This window comes from Numenius arquata, chromosome 8, assembly GCF_964106895.1.
Source record: "Numenius arquata chromosome 8, bNumArq3.hap1.1, whole genome shotgun sequence".
NCBI lineage: Eukaryota > Metazoa > Chordata > Aves > Charadriiformes > Scolopacidae > Numenius > Numenius arquata.
The window spans coordinates 62,137,746-62,154,912 of record NC_133583.1 but is presented as its reverse complement, the minus strand read 5'-3'; the positions used below and the strand labels follow the sequence as shown (position 1 = coordinate 62,154,912).

Below are 17,167 nucleotides of genomic sequence, written 5' to 3'. Positions count from 1 at the left end.
AATCTATACTGTTAAAATCTAGCAAAGAAGAGGAAACTGGGGAGAAACACAGCCTTAATGCCAGCAGCAGAGTAGGAGGAGGGGTATAGGAATGATGCCGCTGTTGGCACTACGGAGCAGACCGAGCAGGAAGAATAACAATTGTTAAGGAATGAGAGTGCTTTACAGAGGCGGCTCCAAAGGCTTGAGAGCACAGAACCTGTGCAGAAGGACCACTCGACTGTCCTCTCCTGGGTATGGAGCAGGTGAGGTGGGGAACGAGCTGAGCCTGGCAATGGAACATGCCTTTCCAGTGCGGCTGTACCCCTTTTTAACCTTCCCCTGCTGTGCTCCACTGGTTTTAGTTCATGAGTAGCTGTGGGCATAGGCTGGAACCAGACATCACATAGATACTAGATGGAGAAGCAGCAGCTGAAGAATGTTGGTATCTTCTTGTTCTTTCTATAACACGCAGCATTCTTGCAGCAAATGCTTTTTTTAATTTGCTTGTTTCTTGTTTTTCCAGTTCTGCTTTTCCAAGGTCAAATGGTGATATCCCTGGGCAAAATCCCAACCCCATTGAAATGAATGGAATTTTCTCCAAGCAGACCAAGATTTTACTTTGTGTGTTGTAGATATAAGTTACCAAGAGTGATGGTGCAGTCCAAAGATGTATTAAAGAGCGGTACTTTTGCAAGTGATGCACTGTTCCTTTTCAAAAAAACTTTCTTTCTCTTATTCTGAGGATAAGAAATTAATTTCCAAATAATTTTAATGTTGTTTAGTTTTTAAGAACCTCTGGCTTAATATTCATAATGTATAAAATTTGACCTCTAAGTTGTCACATTCATAAGACTGTAGGCTGTGACCACAGGTGTGTGTGCACATGCCTATGGTACAGTGTCGCAGCGAGGGAAAAGTAAGGCTGGAGTGTGGTATGCTTTGTGCCTTCTACGCTGCTGAAAGAGCACAAGGAGAGGGAACACAAGAACAAGCACAGGAATTCAGCAGCACTACTAATATTGCATGCTAATATTAATTACAATGGAAATTATTTTAAATTATTTGCAGCAAATGCAAAATACACAGAACTGAAGTGTAATGTCTGTAATGTCTGGCTGGCGTCGGTGTGAGATCACCTGTGAAGAGAACGCACAGGTTCCTGACTCCCACAGAACACAAGAGCACGCTAATGACCTTCTGTGTCTGCCCAGCCCATCACGTCTCTCACACACTTTCGCTTACAGCAGATGTCCCACAATGAAGCGTATAAAGCTTGTGTAGAATAATGAAGCATGTGCTAAGAAGATTCCATTTTATGTAAAAATGTTTGTGAACCACTTGCAATTTCTCATCTGAATTATTTTAAATTACTTGCTGTATAATTTTGACTTGAAATCCCTCATCTGTATCTCATTCACTAGGGGTTCACTATGCATTGAAGTCACTTTGATTGGAGATACACACCACATGGCCGTGTGTTCTCTGACTGGGTAAGTGTCTCAACAGTAAGCTGCCTCTATATTAACCTTAATTTTGTTTTCTGCTGCTGTTTTTCACCACTAGCTTATTAATGAAACAGAATGAAAGTGAGATGACAAACAAGCGTACTGAAGAAGCGAAGAAAACTCTCCAACTGTTATTTTTTCATTTCAGTTGCCCGAAGATGATACCCAAACACACACAGAGTATGTGTTAGGAAGCTAAATCCAAGATTCAAGGCCTGACTTGTTTATAAAATGCAATCTTAGAGTTGATTTTTTAAAATATCTTTTCTTACCATCAGCTTTGCTTCCCTCTTCCATCAAGAGCTTTGTAATGTTGAGAAAGCCTTTGGCAGAAGCCAAATGGAGAGGCCTGTCTCCAACTTCACCACTTGCATTCACATCAGCTCCGAACTTCAGTAAGAGGTGTGTTACCTAAATATTTCATCAAGACTAACTAAAATATCACATGAAAATAAATCTTTCGACAAAATCAGATAGAATATTATTGCATTGGGTAATAACATATGTGGACATCTCTTTAAAGTTACAATAGGGAGAGGAGATTTAATAGAAAACCCATTTTTAAATTATCTATAAAAATATTAAAATTCTCAAAAGCAAGTGCCCATTCATTCTCTCTCAATGTTACACATGGTAAAGGGCTAGACACAAGACACATGTATTTGTTTAAGTGACCAGTAAGTGTAATAAAGAAAATGCCCTCAAAATCCACCAACGTGAGAGCTGCAGCTTCCTTTCCGAGCAGTGTCTCTTATCACCAGAGCACCATCTGTGCTTTTAGCAGCGTTTCACAAGACTGCGACTGTTTGCTCAGAAGTGGCTTATGGCAAATAAGCAAACTAATCTTAGCCCAACATGCAAGGAGTTTCTTAATGGTACTGGATGATGAGGTGTATATATATGAAAATAAGGATCTCAGGAACACATCCCTCGTTCACACCTTGCTGTCACTCAGCCACAGAAAAAGAACATTTTCAATCATCTGTGCATCTGGACTCTGCTCTTTCAAAAGCTTTTCCTACAACAACTCCTCAATAAACTCCAAGTAATGTCACTGAAACTTCAAAATATCCCAGAATACATGCTTTCAGCCAAAGAAACGTACAGGGAATGACTTGCATAAGCCAAAATAGACCCATTATTACATTTCACATGAAAGGGTTATTCAAGGCAAATGACTGGACTTCTAGATTAACCATATGTCAAATATATGTTAGTAAAAGAAAGAGAATTGGGAAGTTCAGTGCCAGTCTTAGTCAGAACTTCACATGGTGTCTCAGTAAGTCTATGATCCGTGTCAATGAAGCAAACACAGCTGGACTTGGCATGGAAAATCCTGCTTTCTAAATGATCATTGCTTCCATTAACTAAAAAGTGGTCACAATTTAGTTTGTGAATTCCAAGGGAAAACCAGTGGAATTGCCATTTCATTATTACTGGGAAGTGATGCTCATTTCCTTGGAGAGGTTTAAGGAAGTCTACTCACATTCCTTATGCAAGCTCTGAACTGTGGGATGAAGAAACTTCAAATGCAATATGCCTTTGGGCCCAAGTCTCTCTATAGGTTATTAAAGATAACGAGACAATCATTTGTTTCAGGAGGTCTAGAGGGGAGGATGCCAGTTTTTGCTGGAGTCTAGCACAGAGGACTAGTGTTGGAATTTCCTGTTGATATTCAGACTCTGAGAACAACCAGCGATTGACTCACAAGTGTAACCTCAGGATGTGAGGCCTTTTTATGGTAGGACCCTCTGGAATGTAAAGCAAAAATATCTGACACTAAACCTATTGCTGTGTTGCTGTTCCGCTTCTCAGCCTGCTGAAATTCCCCCTTTTAGTTACCTGTTCATGGCCATAGTAGGCAGCAATATGCAGTGGGGTGAAAAACACTGCATCCTGAACATTCACGTAAGCTCCATGCTGCAGAAGAATATCAACAGCCTAGAAGAAAAAAGAGAATTCCAATCAGAAGCACTATATATATATGTGTGTGTTTGTGGGCAGCTAGTAAAACAGGATTTTGAAACCTTACATCACCAGTTTAAAAGAAAGCAAAAAGCCCCAAAGAGGCAAGCTCTAAAGGTGAAGAACTGCATCCAACAGGTAAAAGTGATTAACTTACAGTACTTTAACTGAACACTGAATGTCACTGATGCTTCATAAATAAGCCTGAAAGTGGTTTTGCCAGTAAAAAGACTGCTTTATGAGGTAAAAGGCACAGAAATGACTATCTGGAGTTCCTCAGAATAACCTTTAATTTTCTTTTAACCATTATGAACAAAGAGCAGTAAACATATCAGAGTTTTTAGAAGTAAAAAAAGAACCAAACCCAAAACAAAAGATCCTTTTTAATGTAGGTCTGTGGAAGTAAATCCTCAAGCATAATTCCCTCAGTGTGTAAAGATTTCTTTGTATTTTAGAATAGCCCTTTAGCTTCAATAAATAATCCTAAGTGTTTTCTTTCAAATTTCCACAGTTTTGGTCTTTCAGGAGGCCACTGTTTTCCTGGACAGGTATGAATTATCAAACATTTGCTTTCTGAATAACTGTCAAAATAAAAGGCTGAATGAAACCACTTTGGACTATACATTGAAGCCTGAGGGCTGCTGATGTTTTTGAAGCCCACGGGAGCCTTTGTGCACGCTGAGTGGCTTGATGCATGTTAATTTTTGAGTCTAATGATGATGAAAGATGCTGGACTGTGACTCACCCACAGTACAGTGAGCAACTGGGAAACGCCTCCCTGGCAACTGGGAGAACTGACAAAGAAGGGGAAAGGGCCAGCTTGGATGCCATGCTGTTTGTCCCTCTACCTCCCATTGAGGCTTCCGCTGATGATGCCAATTAATGCTAGCAGTGACGATGCACATTTCTGTCAACTGCTATCTAAGCTGAGACCACCAAATCATTTCACACGTGCAACAATGGGGCCAGTCATTTACATCCATGTCCTTCTCAAGTGCTCAGAGAATGAAAACCTGTTACCAAGCAACATTACTGTACAGGGGTTATTACTTTACACAATTTAAATCGAAATACATTTTTTCGCTGGGACTGCCTGGATACGCTTTTGTGTAAAGTCCATTCCCTGACATCTCCAAGTGTGTCTGTGTCCTATCACTGTTAACCATGTCCGTATGGCACAGCGGTAAGCCTACCCTGGGAGCAGCCCTGGCAGGACCAGTTCTGCTTCTTCAGGACCCAAGGGCTTCAACGGATCCAGCACGTTCTAGGAGGCACCTCAGTGCTGCAGGGACCAAGCCCTCCTATTGGGGACAGGCTGGAGGAGGTGAGGGTCACTGTGCTCCCAACAGAATTGTTCTTCAGCACCTCTCTGAGTGCAAATGATGGGAAATGCTGTCTGTCTGTGCCTGATATTGTTTTCCAGAAGGTGTAAGTATGCTGGGAGCACACTAGGCAGGGGCAGACGCGGTTCTGGCGTTGGTGGGATAAGCAGTGGGTGCTGGCTGTGAATTGGATCACGGCCAAGCCCCACAAATGCTGGTGCTGTGGTGGTGCTCCAGAGACATGTGAGTCCCAAGCATGTGTTGAGGGAGAAGGCGACAGCTGGCAGGATTGAGGGGACTCCCAGCGATCGACAGCATCCCAAGCAACCACAACAAGACCTGATGGGTGATACGGAACCACAGAACAATTGAGGCTGGAAGGATCTCTGGAGATTGTCCCTCCTATGAGCTGAAGAACAGCCCAGTAACAGCCTCAGCACAAGTGCTTACTGGGTGAGGGTCAGTGTGTTCCGGCAGTGAATGAAGAACACGCTCAGTTACTGGTTGGTTAATACAACCCACTCCCTTGTTGGGCATCCCATGTCCACACAATGTCAGTGTCCTGGTAGCTCGGTGGACCAAGGGTGGGGGACACGGAGCAAGAGAGTCTGTGATTTGATGCCTTGCTCGATTTCAAGTGATTCATCTTAGACATTTTTCAACAAAAAACTGCCATAAAACTGAAGCTGCAGCTGTTGGCTCTAAAAAGAGATGTCTGGACCTGCAGCTCTTACAAGAATGTGTTTGAAACTTCTTTGGATCAGTTTGATTTTAATTTAGGTGTGCAGCTGTGAAGCACCCACACAGGGAGGTGACCACAACTCCAGTTCTCCTTAACCTCTTCGGAAGCTGGAATTCAAAATTTAAATTCATCTACAGGCCTCAAGGTGGATCTTCAAGAAGAAAAAGCTGTGTTGAACAATGTGGATCCACCTCTCATGATAAACATAAAACTAGATTAATTTTGACACATTTTTCCAGGCTGTAGAAATGGCAACCACGCTAGCTACGTTGTGATCTCCTGATAAAAAGAATTTTTGAGTCATATTAAGCAATCTCCACTCAACTGGAAAAGATGAGAGGGGTACAGAGACGATCTCGGTAGTTTCACAGACAAGCTGTCTTTCTAAGGAAGTAAATGGAATCGTAGAAAACACTGGAAGTTGTCACAGGTGTTACAAGCAGGTGGGAATGCTGGAGTGATGTGTGAGGAGAAAATTACTTCAGAAAGTAAGGGGGGAAATGCTGATGCAAAAAGAGCTTTAAATTCTTACAGAAAGACCAAAAAAAGATTTTTATCCCCAGGAGACAGACTATATGTAAAAGCGCAGCTCCCAACATATGGGAGATTTTCAAGCTGCGGAGAAAGCAGCTCTTGCTGACTTTGTTTGGGGCTGTCGGGGGGCAACAGGGCTGGGAACTGGAGGCTGGAGTAGGGGGCCAGCGTCACCCATATGCAGTTCAGCAATGACAAAGCAATGACAAAGACAAATCCCCTCTCTGCAGCTCAGCAACGACAAAGAAAATCTCTGCAAGAGCAGCGGCTGCGGGAGCCCGGCTGGGGAGCAGCTCTGCTGGAAAAGACGCCGGGATGTGGGGGACCCCAGGCCGTGCGGGACAACAGGCTGACTGTGAGCCGGTGGTGTGGCACGGTGGCAGCGGTGGCTGGCAGGTCCTGGGCTGGGGTCACAGTGGCACAGCAGCAGAATGAGGGAAACAACTGCCCCCCTTTTCCTCCCATAAGCAATTTTTAATACAAAATGGTACTTTGAACACTTTGAACAGTACTCTTACTCCGTAATTTTTCTTAAAATTGTCTCATGAAAGGTTTATTCAGAAGCTCTTTGAACACTCAAGTCAATTATGTTCACTTCAGAGGCAATTAATTAGGCTACTCTGAAGGTTAGAAGGAGTCAACAAAATAAGACAGATGACATAAAGACTTTGTCTTTTGGACTAGGGCAAGGGATAAGAAATCCTCTAAGAAAATAAAATCAATGATTATTGACTTTTTAGCAGGTAAAATTTAAATGAGAAGACAACTTCAACAATTAAGGCCTTTGCACCCGTGCTAGCCTCTGTGCAGCCTTACACTAAAATATCTAAAAAGTCTATCTTATCTTCATTTTCAGAGTTCCTGTATTAATTAAACTATTGAAATAACAACACAATTAGTGGCAAGCATTTGCCTAATTCCCTCCAATTTAGCAAATGTACATATGATCACTCATGTCCTGAAAGTGTCTTTGCATTAAGTTATTACAGCTCCCAACTCCCTGTGTATCTGTAAAAATTTGAGACCAAACTCTATCGGACTGAATTAAGAAACTGCTAAAGGGGGTTCTGAGTGTTTTAAATAACTTGCTGATGAATGTACAATTAATTGTCTTTCTTAGGAAAACATCTACTGAAATATTTAATATATGCCCTTCTGAGGACAGACATCAGACCAGCAATAAGCTTCTGCATGTTCTTTTATCTCCGCTGTTCCAATCAGATGAAACACAGGTCACAGATAAATCATTAATGAAAGATGCAGGTGTTGGTGCCTTGAAATAAAATGCTCTCCCCAGGATTGCTCTTGCTACAGGGTAGACAAAGAAGGGGATTTTTAAAATATTCTGCCGATATTTGTAGATGCTAAAGACAGAATAGTTTAAATGTTTTTGTGCACTATTACTAAAAGGTAACCGCTCTGGTCAAAGAGATCACTGTGAATTTAACAATCTCATAGTCTTAAAATGTCACATTTACTTTGACTTCATCTAGCTTAAGAATGGGTCTCACAAAATTCTGCGGCACAGGACATTCTTGGGGAGAAGGCACCGCTGGAAACAAGTGCTGTCGGGGACCGTCACTGTTTTCAGAGAAGTCGGATCACCAGCTTCAGGGAAGCTCCTGCACCAAGCCACAGCCCAATGCTTTTTCACCGGGGGTTTCCAAATGCCGCGTGCTCCCGTTGGTGGGCTCTCAAATGCTTCCTTTGCTTTGTTCAACCAGGACGGTTTGTGGGAGCTATGAAAAATAGTTCTCAAATTCAAAACTCGTGAGTTCCAGTCCTCTTGGTCGCTGGTTGGATCCTCAGGTGGGCACATCCTGAGGATCTTTGATTGCCCTTTTTCTTACAGCTTCTGCAGTCACGTATATTGGTGCTGTGTGAACACCATTCCTGCATTCCTGGTTCTAGAGTGACTCTGAAAATGTCTGAAAAATTGGTGTCAGATAAAACAAAGGGCTGGGAAGATGCAGCATGAGCATAAAATGCAGGGAATGAAAGAAGAAAATGGGGGCTTGGTGAACCATTTAAAAAAATTTAATTTTCCAAGGCTTTTTAAATCATTTGAAGGTGCTTCAATTCCTAGTAATATTCCAGTGAAGACAGAAGGTGACAAATGTGCTGATGTAACAGATGACTTGTGAATGAGAAGGGATTTATTACTGTAAAAAATCTATATGCTGGGACTAACTCCCCTTTCCACAACAGGCTCTTGCTACAAACACATGCACCCCTCGGATCCTCAGCTTTGCAGGGGGCACAAATGAAGTGTCCCTGGTGCAGCCCTCGGTCCAGCTCCACACCCAGAGATATTCTCATCTCAGAAGGACAACTGTAATTTACCAAATGACAGAGGCAATGATGCTGGTTTTCCAGGGCAGTGATACTGGACAACACACAAATGTGCATGAGGCACGTGCATTATTTATTTAGCAATGGCCTCCCTGGGCTGCAAGCATATAATGTTTTCAAAATAGCAGGCTTAATGAGAGATTTATTAAACTTATTTGGTGATGTTTCTAACACATTCATCAGCTTATTTTATAATTTTTCATAAAATTTTCATTCCTCCCATTGTGAACTGCAATTTCCATGAATAGATAAAATAAGCAAACAGCATCATTTTGGTGAAGTAAAATATGGCACTAAGAGCAGATAAAATATTTATACCCCATCCTGGATCAAATGAGTCGGAACATCCCATGGACACTGGTGGCCTTTGGTATCCAAATTTCAGAGAGCTGATCACTCTCGTGGTTTCAGGGGCAGTGACGGAGCACAAGCCACAGGCTGACTCTTCAGGGAAATGGGGAACAGAGCAATTTTTATCCCAATTCTCTCCGTCCTTCTCTTAAATATAGTCAGTCCTCTTCTGTAGTAAAAGACTGTTATGTAGGTTGGTGTATATATCTATGCTATTTATTTATTTAATGGTATAAATAATTATTTACCTTACTGAAAATAGGAAGATGACAAAAAAAATCTGTTTTCTCTTTCTTAAATTTATTCTGGTTTTTTACGGGGTTTGAAAAAATTATTCCATAGTTCCATGAATATTAATGCAGTTGAGGACAAAATAAGCTATTTAATCTAGCAGAGGAGCTTCTCAGCTGACCGAGAATTTCAAAGCTATATGAGGAAGGGAGGAAAAAGCTTGCCCTTGGACTATAAATCTGCAGTCCCTAGACCAGCAGCTGAACCAAATGAGTTATACAGAACCCCACTCCGTTTATGGAGAATACTGCTGATAAAGATCTGATCATTCCCAAGGAAGAAATAAGGGGCTTTTCAAAACCACTCACAATGTTATTTCTTATCACGTTAATGGTCTTATCCTTGTCGTATTCTGAGCACCCTTTTTTCAATAACCTCAGTAGGAGGTAAAGAATAGACAAATAGCAGACCTTCCTCTGACATTTGCAAGACAAGGCCCAGACGTTTTAAAAATTACTTGAAAGTCCAATGCAGAGAAGAGTACTCTGTATTTCCCACTGAGGAAACATTAAATACAGGCTCCATAAAAGCAAAAAAGATCATTAAAGAGTTAAGACTCTGGTTAATATCTCCATTATAATTCCACAGAACGATTAGATATGGTGGTTCCTTATCTGATTTTTAGCAGTAGGTTACACAAGGAGGATTTCCATGAAGCCAATGGAAAGAGCTGTGTGTGTATGTGAAGGGAACGTCGCGATGGCCCCTGATCTCAGGGATGTGATGCTCTCTGGGTAACACAAGGCTGTCACCAACTGCGTCTTTATGCATCCTGGCTTATCAAGAACTGCAAACATACCTGTCGGGTTTGAAGCAGTTTGGAACCACTGTGGAGGCTGCAAGCAATGGAAAGCTAAATTCACCAGTATCCTCGGTTGCCCTTGGTGGCCCACAAGTCTGGGAAAGATTCCAGCAGACAAAGTATGCATAAACCACCCGTATTGTGAATTTATAAATCTAAGATGCACAACTAAATCCACAGTTTAAAGGCCACTATTAATATCATCTGGATTTCCTCCCTTGTACATAGTTATTTTTCCTTCCATTTCTTTCTGAGTATCTCTCTTTAAAGAATTCTGATGTTTCTGTCTCCATAAATTAGTCCAGCACTCTGTATAAGTTAAAACTTTTACTCAAGCAGAGGACAAAATCTTTGATTGCTTAATGGACCCAAAGGAGCTAAAAAGTGAAGTACCTGAATTCATGAGTACGTTTACAGTCATAAACCCTTCATTACCAAGGTAATTTTGCACACCCAGTACTTTAAGACATTAAAAAAAATAAATAAATTACACTGAGTGAGCTGTTGCCAGGGTGACAGAAATGAGATGATGTGTGAAATGACTGAACTGAGGTGGTAAATGATAAGAAAACAGATTCATGACTGACAGCACATCTAGAAAGAGAAGGGCCTGATTTATAGGCCTCGAGGGAATCGCGCCCCTCTCTCCCTTCCTCTGCTCCCCGCAGCGATAAGTCTCCAACCCACAGGAGACTTATCAATATGGATGCTTGAGATTTACGCTAGACTTACTCTGACAACAGTTTTTTCTGTACTAGTCCAAAGTATAAAATAGCTCTAAAGTGAGAACCTCTGTCCCTTTCTGAAGTGAAAATCACAGAGCTGTGAAGCAGAGCCCGTGAGACCTAGAAGAGGTCTCCATATCCAGGTTCAGAAATCCCGACATGTATGAGTGAGTGTGTTTCACCACGTACCTATTGGTTAACACTTCTGATATTTAGAAAACAATGCCATTTATTTCCAAGACTTTAAAGACATTTATATAAAGGTAAGAGATATACAAACAGATCTATGTCTTTTGTGCATTTGTTTAATGCAAAAATGCACAGATGTACTTTTCCCAAAGTTTAGAAAAGATTAAATGAAATTTAGCTGCCCTAAACCAATTCTGAGTTTCTTTTTGAAAGGCAAAATCTAAAATCTAAAGTAACTATTAGCTAATGCTAGCCCTCAATGCCCACAGAGAGAAAGAGAACGGTACCTTGTGGTGGCCGGCGATTGTGGCAATGTGGAGGGCTGTCAGAGCTCCATACCCCACTTGCTGGATGTCAGCCCCCCCATGCAGCAGCGCCGTTAGCAGCTCGGCGTTGTCCTAAAAGGCATGCATTGAAACATGTTATTTCTGGGACACGGCTCTAACAGTCACAGGAAGGGAGCCAAAGGGAGTGGGGCATGTCAAGGCCTCCCAGCTCTAACGCGGCTGCATTTCAAGAGCAGGGACTGACCGTGACCCCAGGAGCACAGAGTGCAAGGGAAGTGGAGGGAAGATTTGTCCCAGGCATCGGAAATCTCTCTGTTGCTATACTAAAGCCTGCGTCTTTAAAACCAGTCTCTATTCTGATTTTTTGCTGTCTTTAAAGACCTCTCAGTCTCCAAGCTGTTATTAAGTGCTCACACAAACTGTTTAAACGTCAAAACATTACAGTACCTAACATAGAAGAAGGGCACCCGAGGAGTTCCCAGGATAAATATACAGCACGCATGCCAGATTCTGAACTGTGAGCTTATTTTTGTATCATTTCACTGCTTTCCTGTAATACACACAGTTTTTACTACAACTTCTTCCAGGCATAACAACAGCAATGGGCACTATCAAATGATACTAATAAAAATACAGTTGAGAAACACATTAGGAGTCATAATGCCCAGGCAATATGACCATTAATAAATTCTCCTTTACAAACAGTGAAATTAAATAGAGAAGTGAAATTATATGTTTGGGGACACTGGCAGAACTCGCAGGAGAAACCAGGCCATCTTTCTCACCATCACTTGTTCTAACTGCACCAACTAGAGCTACTATAATTGTCACTTCTTGGGGACCTGTCTTCCATCATCCAGCCCAGAGATGAGACTTCTCCAGTCCCTTTTCTTTGTTTCCTGAGAGGAAATGCACACAACACAGGGGCAAAAGAGATGCTAAAAGCTCTAAATTCCTCATTCTTCTCTGCCTCTTCAGAGCAGACACTAAAAGAAGGGCAAGAATGAATCAATGCCAGAGAAGCAGCAGTTAAAATATATCTGTGAAAGCATAACATTTGTTCATACTGAAATGGTTTTCCTGTTTTCAGGAATTTCTGATTCTTTTCATCAGTTTATTCAAAATTACTTACCTTATAAGCTGCCAAGTGCAGAGCTGTAAATCCATTTCTTGTTAATCTGGATGGGCGCAGTCCTTTTAGCATAAGAGTTCTAATATGTGATTTGTTACCTTTAGGATGAGAATCGGAAAACAACATCATTTACAGAGAAGAACGCACAGATGAAGTAACAAACTTCTGTGTGAGTCTGGAAGCAAAGAGAAATAGGCAGCTTATCTGCCAACCTGAGGCAAGCCATGAAATACATCTTGTGAAACCTCCAGGTGGAATGAGGCGCCACCTCCTTACCCAGCGGGACAGTTGCAGATCCGGCCGTGGGCTGGCTCACTGTTTGTTCATGCTTTTATAAGGATTCCTTAAGGACAGTTGAACTTCTAAAGAAGCAAACTCCTCTTTTAACATCCAGATCGTGCTGCAAAGGACTCCACACACCACCAGGTGCTTCCAGAAGCTCTGGTTTCTCAGGCACTGAGCTCAGAAGGGCAGCACTGCTCTCCCTCCCCACAGCACTACTGCAGGACAGCTTTGGGGGGTGTTTGTGAGTGTCAGCGTGGGCAAGGAGCTTTCCCCCTTCCCTTCTGGTGCACACTGGGGGTCTCAAAAATGTATCTGCCTTCTGAACACCTATGACAGTGATCAAGGACAATGCTGGATCTAACAGCTTCTCTCCCTCCTTCAAGCGGTCACATACCGTCCCTAATGAATTAACATTGTATGTTTTCTTGAATTTCCTCTCTGTGATCCCACCCGTGGCTGTAATGTTACCAGGTACCAATGCCATCTTTGGATTCGATCTTGCACTCTGAAATCAAGTGTAAAGATCCACTCAGTTTCCAGCGTGCAGGATCAGGCCCTTCTTCATGTGAGCATCTAAGATTGAGCAAATTGTTTATGCACGTTATTATTAAGTACTTTGACAAGCTGGAACCTTAGGGTAAAATTCTCTTTGCCTCTCTCAGCCAATTTCCGCTGGAAATTGTACAAGTGCAAAGCGTGTGCATGAACTGATGGCCCACTATGTGGGTAACAGCAGCAGTGTAGATCCGAGTGGAAAATCCCACCACTAGTGTGTGTTTATGAGCATCCCACAAGACACCTTGCACTCTTTTCTTGTGTGCTCTGATCTGCTATCTGCAACAATCCTATCAGCTGGTATTTTTCACTAAAGCATTTGAGTTGTTCTATTAATCACCATGAAAAAAAATGCAGGTATTTTCATTAGACCAGAAAAATAGATGTTGTATGTACGGCAAAGTATTGCTAAAAGGAGCTCCTGAAGTCTATACCGTGCACAAAAGTGTAGAGCAATGCTGTATGACGAGTATGGGTTCACTGAATTAGTTGAACACCTGTAGTGAAAAACGCCACATTATCAACCAGAACTTTTCCTGGACTGAAGAACCAGCCATAACAGGGTTCCATGGAACTTGGCAGTGGAGCTGAGAGCAATGCTAGAGATGCTTATCCAGCTCTCAACAAGGGCAACACGGAGAGAAACTCACTGAAAATATAACCTTCCTGGCAGCTATTAGACAGAACAAATCAGTAGCCATGTGGATAAAATGTTTAAAGAACCTCATATTTAAATACATACCCCCACATACACAGCATAAATGAAGAAGAGAGAGCCCATTTTCTGTGCGGTAATTTAAATTGACTTTGCAGAAGGCTTCATCGGAGCTGAAAAAAGAGATTTTACAGATTATTACTGTTTTCATCCTTTAGCACAGTTTCTTTCATTTGGAAAAAAAATTAAAAGAGAAATCTCAATATAATTCTTTTTGGAGACATGGGGCTAATTTTATACCAGTTTATACTCTGTAAATCTAGAAATACTTTACTAATAACAAGTGAGTAGTCCAGATTTATTGTTTTCGGAACAATCCTGCTATTCAGTCACAATATATATATTCTAAAATCAGCTAAATTAGAGGAAAAAAAAGAGGAAAAACTCTTTAGAAATATAAATAATCGGTACAAACCCAGTTTTTTTATTGATGCAATACTAAGAAATCTTTTAAAAATCAATGTATTTGTTCTAAAACGATGCGCAGGACATGCACAGAACTAGAGGCAAACAAGCCAAGTCAGAAGAACAACCAGAAAAGCCTTTCAGCAAGTAAGGCCTGTAATGCTCAGCAGGCTGGTGTGATTTTATAGCTCTGCTTTTCTACTTTGCTTTATTGTGATGCATTAAAATAGAATTTTAAAATAATTTATAGATCCTCGTTTTGACTTCCCATAATCTTGTGGTCAAGTATTTCTGGTTTTGATATAAACAAAATATTATAGTTTGTACTCACACCCTGCTAAGGAAAGGCTTGTTTGCACTTAAAATTCTAGAACAACTAAATGTCACTTACATATTGTGACACTGGGAAAATGAAGCTCAATTTAATGTTTCATTTTCTTCCACATTTTTGGTACAGTGTTACATTTTTACATAGCTTAATGATTTCATAGTGCTTCGTAGGCCACACGAGGATGAAATGAATAATTAAAATGGAGTAATTATTATTAAAACATTTCTAATGTAGTAACTCTTAAATAGGGTCCATAGCAAGTTTGACTCATTAAGAGACATTCAGAATATGTATTTGAGGCTCTGTTCTGTATGAGAGCGCGGGGCCCTACCCACCTCTGGTTACAAGTCCTATCCAAACGCCATTATAGCTTTACTCGAAAAACTCCTGAATGCCTGACGTGTCACATTTATTTTTTAAACAGTGACGAGAGCCTCTGAAAAGTGTGAAGGAAAGTGATCACTCTATTTTTACTGGCAAATTGATAAATCATTACCATACTTGAACATTTTAGCTTCTGCCGTTGAGTCTCATGGATTTCCTTTAGCACAGATTGACTTGTTACTGCCCCATCAGACATTCTCAGTAATTACATTTGTTGACAATTAAATACAGATAGCAATTAATACTTTTGTGGAGAATGCCGATTTTGGTCTGTCAATAGAAGTTCAGGGTTTTTTCCCTGTAAATCAGTACAGTACAATATATCAGTACAATAATTCAGTATCAGTACAATAATAATCACGGTTTAGCAGAACACTTAGATTTCTGTATCTAGAAATCCATCCCCAGTGAGTAGCACTGTTAAACACAGTTAACACAGTTGCAATTAAAAACAAGATTTTAATACTTCTCTCTCCTTTTAAAATATAAACCCTCTCTTACCGAGACTGACATGGGCATGGCATTTATATGACAGGTTCGGCTTTTTTGAGCTTGTGATTTATTTCTGATTAGAATCCTCTATTTTTTCAAGTGATTTTGATGTCTGAAATTATTTACCTGACCATTTTCTTTACTTATTCACAGTCAGTGAGCTGGGTGTTTCTGTATTTGAGCTCTTCAGGTAATGCCCATGTTACTTGGTTGGGTGACCTTGGTTGTTAGCATGTGCTGTGCTGAGAAAGTGATCACAATCAGGAATTTAAAATCCACTTCCAGAAGATAATCTTCTTTTGTGCTTGTTTAAAATCTGTTACTTCAGCAATATGACAGTCTGAAGAAACACCTTAGCAAAACTGAAAAGTACCACAATAAACTTAGACACCACATTAAAGCTAATTAATTTACAAAAGTATACAGGTGTTTGTTGTAAAATATTGGCATTAGTAATTAACAGCCACTAATTCTGGTACTATGCTGTGGGACTCTTGCCCAGAACTGTAGCGACATATTCCCAAAAATAGACATTAAAGAACGTGCATTCCATACGGGAGACACTCCTTCCATAAGAAAACACCTGAAACTGAAAATACTGTTTAATAGCAAATACTCATTTGAAAGAAATTAACAAATAAGTTTCCAGAATATTTTACCTAAAAACATGCTTCAGTTCTGTCAGCTCCTTTTCTTTGATTTGCAGGTCATCTTCTAATCGTTCTATGATTATAGCATACGATTCACTAACTTTCTTCTTCCATTCATCTAACAAGAAAAAAACCCTGATTCATAAAATGCTTCAAAACATATCAAATCAGGAACTCGGATCATAATGTCCCAGTAACCACATTATTTCATTTTTAAACAGCCAATTGCACACTCTTTCATGTATTTTTCTATTAAAGTGTGAAAGTTTAAAATATTACAGCTATTAAACTGTTCTTGCTGCGACAATTATAGACACATAGATACTCATTTCATAGACAACTAAGACACATGAATCCTTATCAGAAATATTTTTAACTTGAACAAGAGAAAACTCAAGCCCCAGGTTGCATGTTAGCTCTTATTTCCTAAATCTTAGCAGAGACACACAGCATAAAAAAGTCAGAAGTTTAAAGGTTTTTGTAATGAAGCATGAGTTAAATCAACACAATAATTTAAGATAACATGATCTTACAGGATTACACAAAGAAATCTACTTTACTAGCCTTTTGTCTTCTTTTACAGACTGTCTATGCGACTTGGGTTAAGCCATTCTTCTTGTAAGCCAAGAACAACACAATACCTTATCCTTGAACTCAGGAGTAAATTAGCAATGAGTTATTTCCTGAAATATCATTTGCATCTTGTAGATGGATGCATGGTATATTGCATTCAAAAAAGCAACATTAATTACCAGTGCAAGTTTGGGTTGGTCTAGATTTATAATTTCCCATTTGTCCAATATATCTTCTTTGTTTCAGCAAAGTTCCTGCAGTAATATGATTCCTTGTTCAAGAGCAGTGACAGTCCCGCTGAAAAATACTTTTGATAGTCTCTGCCTAAAAATAAACCCTGTGCCAAATGGAATGTCATGCAACAATGACACGGAGCAAAACTGGCAGTGCTGCCAACTGTAAAAAAAAGTAATAACGGTACCTAATCAGCTTGCTCAAAACCCTTCTATCTGTTCCAACAGAAACAGTTGCTCTCATCTGTTGAATCCCTAACACTGGTGGGAAGCGGGTGATTTGGGAGCTTGCTACCAGTTTTGTAGAGAAAAAGGAGTTTTAGAAGCTGAATCCCAAGGATACTTTCAGGATCCCTGAGGAGTGC

The 17,167-nt window shown here is 40.5% G+C and overlaps 1 protein-coding gene across 2 annotated transcripts in view; it reads right to left on the bottom strand.

The window, feature by feature from the left end:
* Positions 1-16,856, bottom strand: part of TNNI3K (TNNI3 interacting kinase) — a 65,482-nt gene extending 48,626 nt beyond the window's left edge. Inside the window, exons 1-7 of one of the 2 annotated variants that reach the window (XM_074152681.1) lie at positions 16,749-16,856; positions 16,006-16,114; positions 13,762-13,847; positions 12,180-12,277; positions 11,048-11,158; positions 3,330-3,428; positions 1,760-1,898 (exon numbers count right to left, since the gene is read on the bottom strand). In XM_074152681.1, the coding sequence (XP_074008782.1) occupies positions 1,760-1,898; positions 3,330-3,428; positions 11,048-11,158; positions 12,180-12,277; positions 13,762-13,847; positions 16,006-16,114; positions 16,749-16,788 (682 nt within the window). In that variant the 5' untranslated portion in view covers positions 16,789-16,856. Of the gene's footprint in view, positions 1-1,759; positions 1,899-3,329; positions 3,429-11,047; positions 11,159-12,179; positions 12,278-13,761; positions 13,848-16,005; positions 16,115-16,560; positions 16,617-16,748 lie in introns of those variants that run through there. The other variant, XM_074152682.1, reaches the window with a different exon arrangement.
* Between the last annotated feature and the right edge of the window lie 311 nt (positions 16,857-17,167).